At 34.3% G+C, this 4548-nt stretch overlaps 1 protein-coding gene across 1 annotated transcript; it reads left to right on the top strand.

Annotated features, from left to right (window-relative positions):
• Positions 1-2963: 2963 nt before the first annotated feature.
• LOC118753960 lies at positions 2964-4336 on the top strand. The gene is made up of 2 exons (XM_036488832.1): positions 2964-3308; positions 3473-4336. Exons 1-2 carry the CDS (start codon positions 3173-3175, stop codon positions 3751-3753), a joined length of 417 nt encoding a protein of 138 aa, XP_036344725.1. The 5' UTR covers positions 2964-3172; the 3' UTR covers positions 3754-4336.
• Positions 4337-4548: the final 212 nt, after the last annotated feature.

Below are 4548 nucleotides of genomic sequence, written 5' to 3'. Positions count from 1 at the left end.
CACTCTCTCTAGCTCCCTCACTCTCTCTAGCTCCCTCACTCTCTCTATCTCCCTCACTCTCTCTCTATCTCCCTCACTCTCTCTCTATATCCCAAACTCTCTTCATATCCTTCAGTCTTCCTATCTCCTTCACTCTCTCCCTAGGGAGACCTTTTCGGTGTCATAATGTTTAAGCCAATCGGCGGGTGCCTAAAAAATGATTGCACCCAAAATTTTTTGTTGTTGTTGTAGCAGCATACAACCCAGTCGGAAAAGTAGTAATGCATTACATGCGTGATAAATAATATAATGTATTTCTTATGCGTTCTCGATAATATTACTTCTAGCTATATAATCAGCATTCTAATGTATTCAAGAAGTTCCAAAAATTTCATATTAAAACACATTCGTTTCTCGATACTAGGTAATGCAAAATTGAATGCCCCATTTTTTTCTGGACATCGCCCTGGGGAAAAAAAATACATTTTCGTATGTGAAAAGGGTTGTTTTACTGATTTTTTTTCCCCCACTGGGAAGATCCCCAAAGAGTATTTGTGGAGTGTTGCTGGAGTGACGGTCCTTGGCCAAATATAAATCTGGGTCGTTACGTATACCCGACTGTCGTGGGAACGCCCAAACTTTTTTCTCAACATACAGTGTTCAAATAAAACTGACACACGCTCAACTTTTTTCTTTCATATATACATAGGCAAACCATTTTTTCAGAGTATTCTGACCTCATCCGACTTTTTGCCGAATTTTCTAATATGAAATGAACTGCGCACACTTCGATTCTTTTACGAGATTTCGGAAGAAAATCGGTAAAGCAATAAATAACGCAGCTACGTAAAGAATTTCTTGCAGTATTTTTCATAATTTTTTTTCTTTTTCGTACAGAAATTTCTTTACGATTCGTGTCAACCACTCCATATTATTTGCTTTGATGATTCGTAAAAAAAAAATCGGTACAGAAATGAGATACTCCTAAAGATTTCGGGAACTTTGGTTTGCAGGGTAGTCATACGGCTTAATGCTTTCACTCTATTTTTTTAAACTCTTCCTATCTACAAATTAATGCCATCTGCAACTCATTTCTTTCTAAGAAACCTCCGATCGATATCCTTGTAGAGTACCTTTTTTATTAAGTATTAATTTTCATTTACTTTTTGAGGAATGCAGTTTATTAATATTTGTTTCGATTACAAAATAAATTGGTTGCAGTTACAAACGCAAATAAGTATGTAGATTTGCTGACACTTAATACATATACATAATTAACTGAATTTTGAATAATGCAACTTAAGAACTTTCTAAGTTGAATAAAATGATTTGACATTTTAATGTAGGCAACGATAATTCTTCGTAAAATTATCAAGAAATTTTAAGGTATATATAAAATGTATATGTAAATTACTGAATATTGAATAATCAAACTTGGATTACTTTTTATGCCGCTTAAAACGATTTGACATTGGTAATGTATACATACATATATTTCTAACTCAACAATAATTTTTCGCAAAACTATCGAGAGATCTTAATTTATGTATAAAATGTATATGTATATGTATAATCAATTTAAATTTTACGCATTATGTGATTTTTCTTAACGTTTACAATTTATGATTAACAAGCGTTGTTGTTCTGCAATACAATTTTTAAGATTTTTTATATATATATATTTTTTTTTGCTTTCTTTAAATAATATTTGGACTCGTGTGGAGATGAGCTTTTTGATTACTTATTTCGCCTCAACCCAAACATATTCCTTGCGCGGCCTACCACGCTTGCCAGTCAACACCTTCTTGGGCACGCCCAATGCTCGCTTCATCAGTTTGCCATCGACCAATTTCGTAATAAGCGGCTTCTTTGCTTTGGGTCTACGGCCAACGCCAGCAGGGCGACCACGCTTTCTTTTTTCGACACCCTCTGTCTCTGTACCGTTCGTATTGGGTGCAGTATTGATATTTGGACTTGCCACTTGCTTGGTGGCTTCACTTTTACGCGACTTCGCCATTTTTTTCGATTCGAGTCCTTTAGCAAAGCTTGTCTTCTTGGTTAACCGTTAGTTGTGTTATTTTGTTCTGAGCTGTTTTTTTGTTTCGGCTTTTCAATATTAAGTCGAACGTTTATGTGTCGACACGTCAAAAATTGTTTGTCTGTAATAAAAAGCGAAAAAAGCAGTGGTAAGTGATGAGGATTGGTAGCAGTGGCAGGCAGGCAGCAAACACATAAGAAGTGAGAATATGTTTTGTTTGGGCGCCAATTGAAATAATCTACATATTTACATTAATTAGTGTCTTGAACCAATATATAAGTATCAAGAATTGCAACTTTAATTTTGTATCTAAATAAATTGTAAATTAAGTATTTTAAATATTTAATTTTAAATTTTTGTTCTTGGTTGACGCTTTAATCGCCTAAATGATTTCTCAGACTTTTGATAAATGTACGTTTTTCTAGTTGATAACTAATACTGTGTTCACTACTTAATTTCTAGCCGACTACACATTATAATTCTCCAGTAGCTTCCACTAAAGAATATGTACAAAACTCGCTTTTCGTCAGGTAAAGAAACGACCCAGATTTATAACCGGCCAGGGAGTGTCACTCCATAAGCATTACCAAAACACATACTTTGGGGTAATACTAGGCTGTATCAAACATAGCCTCAAATCTTTTTCAATTCGAGTGTTTATTAAGAGGGTAGTAATAGAGACAGTACAAACCCTTCCAGACTCATAGCAATCAACCAAACGTCCGGTTCAAAAAGAATTCCTGTTCTAAAAATGTTCACAACTCAAATCAATCATTCCATAAATTTATAAATAGCATCTGCTCGCTCTCTAATTTTATAAGCTTACATAAATTTCGTGAATGCCTCAAAATATAAAAATTATCAAAAATACATATAACACTGCTATATAGAATGGTAATTTAGATTTAGATTACATGCATTACATTCTAATATCTCTAAAATACATAAACATGTACATCTACTTAAAATATATTTAATCTGATTAAAATACACAATTTTGCACTTGCTTTAATTTCTGAAAACTACATTTAAAACTCTTTTACCCTTTTTAAAAATTAAAAAAAGTTTGAATGCATTTGCTAATACATAGTATATTCTATTTTCTACACTGTTATGTCATCTCCAAACATTTCTTTTTTTTAAATTCCTATAGGAATGCAAAATCTGTCAATTTCCTGCTCATTGGTCTGTCTAATTATACTGGGTAGCGCCGCCTTGGTAGGAGCTTTCGGCGTTTGTCAACGACAAATTAGCGCCATACTAATAACAGGCGTCATGTATCTGCTGGCGGGTAAGTTATACAGTAAATGGTTCGCTGCAAAGCGCCTAAGCTTGCGCAATTACTGTCACACTCTCAAAGTAAAAAATAATCAGTCTTACTACTTCCTTCCTCGTCTTTGCCACCTTTCAGTGAAAAATTTTATTTTTTTTTTTTTTTTTACTTTTTTATTCCAGCACTGTTTGCGCTCTTCACACTCATGATCATACATTTCAAGCGCCAACAAGGACGTCCCATGCTAGACAGCGACTATGATGGCACCGTCGATGGTATTGTGGCGCGTCCGGGCGGCGTAGCCATAATGGCCAAACCACTATTGGGCGCACGCATATTTCTGACATCATGGAGTTTGGATTTGGGCTGGGGCGGTGTGGTACTATGCGGCATAACATCGGTGCTTTGGATTTTATTATCGAAAATTATGCGTTACAATCCATTTTCAGCACTAATGATTTAGTTGCCGGTTGAAGTCTACACCTAAGTCAGTGGACTAGGTGAGGAAGATGAATGATGCAGAGGCGGTAATAAATTGGTGCGCATTTCCTAAGGCAACGCATACAACAACACATTCAGTGTGTATGTGTTTGGTAAATGTCAAACGTTTTATGTACCTTAAGACGCCCTTTCAAGGCGGTGCGGAGAATGGCGTAATTATCAAGCAAATAATACAGTTGTAGGCATTATAAATTGCAATATGTACATGTATGTACATACATATATGTAAATATGTATGTACGTACATATATAAGCTGATTATGCATAGCAACTTATCAAAGTATGCATTATTTTTAGCAGCTAAAAAAAAAGAGTATGTACTGTAAATAGCTTATGAAACGTCATGCAAAAGTTTACACCTTTAAGAATATACTATGGGGCTGTTCAGGATGTTGTGGAAATGGTCTTGGATTTGCAGTTGGAATTGCATTTGCATTTGAAAATTTTATGCAACGAATATGCAAATGCAGAAGATCCTGAACGGCCCTTATGTAATTTATTTCTAATGCAAATTTACAAGCAAAAATACTTTTAGTTGGTTAGTAAATTTTAGTAAATTTAAATGAAATCATACAATTGATAGTATAAAAATTAGTACCTAACCTAATACTACCAATGTTTTTTTTTTTGTTTAGATTTTTTACTTGGTAGTTAATAAAACATTAATTTCTTTGATATTAAAAATTATACGTCATTAATATACCCTTGCCTTGCCATTATAAACGGAAAATTTGTCAACAATAATTGGACTTCGCAG

Source organism: Rhagoletis pomonella, unplaced genomic scaffold, assembly GCF_013731165.1.
Source record: "Rhagoletis pomonella isolate Grant_MI unplaced genomic scaffold, Rhpom_1.0 Rhpom_scaffold_03106, whole genome shotgun sequence".
In the NCBI taxonomy this organism is placed as follows: domain Eukaryota; kingdom Metazoa; phylum Arthropoda; class Insecta; order Diptera; family Tephritidae; genus Rhagoletis; species Rhagoletis pomonella.
This window is presented reverse-complemented; position numbering and strand designations above follow the sequence as displayed.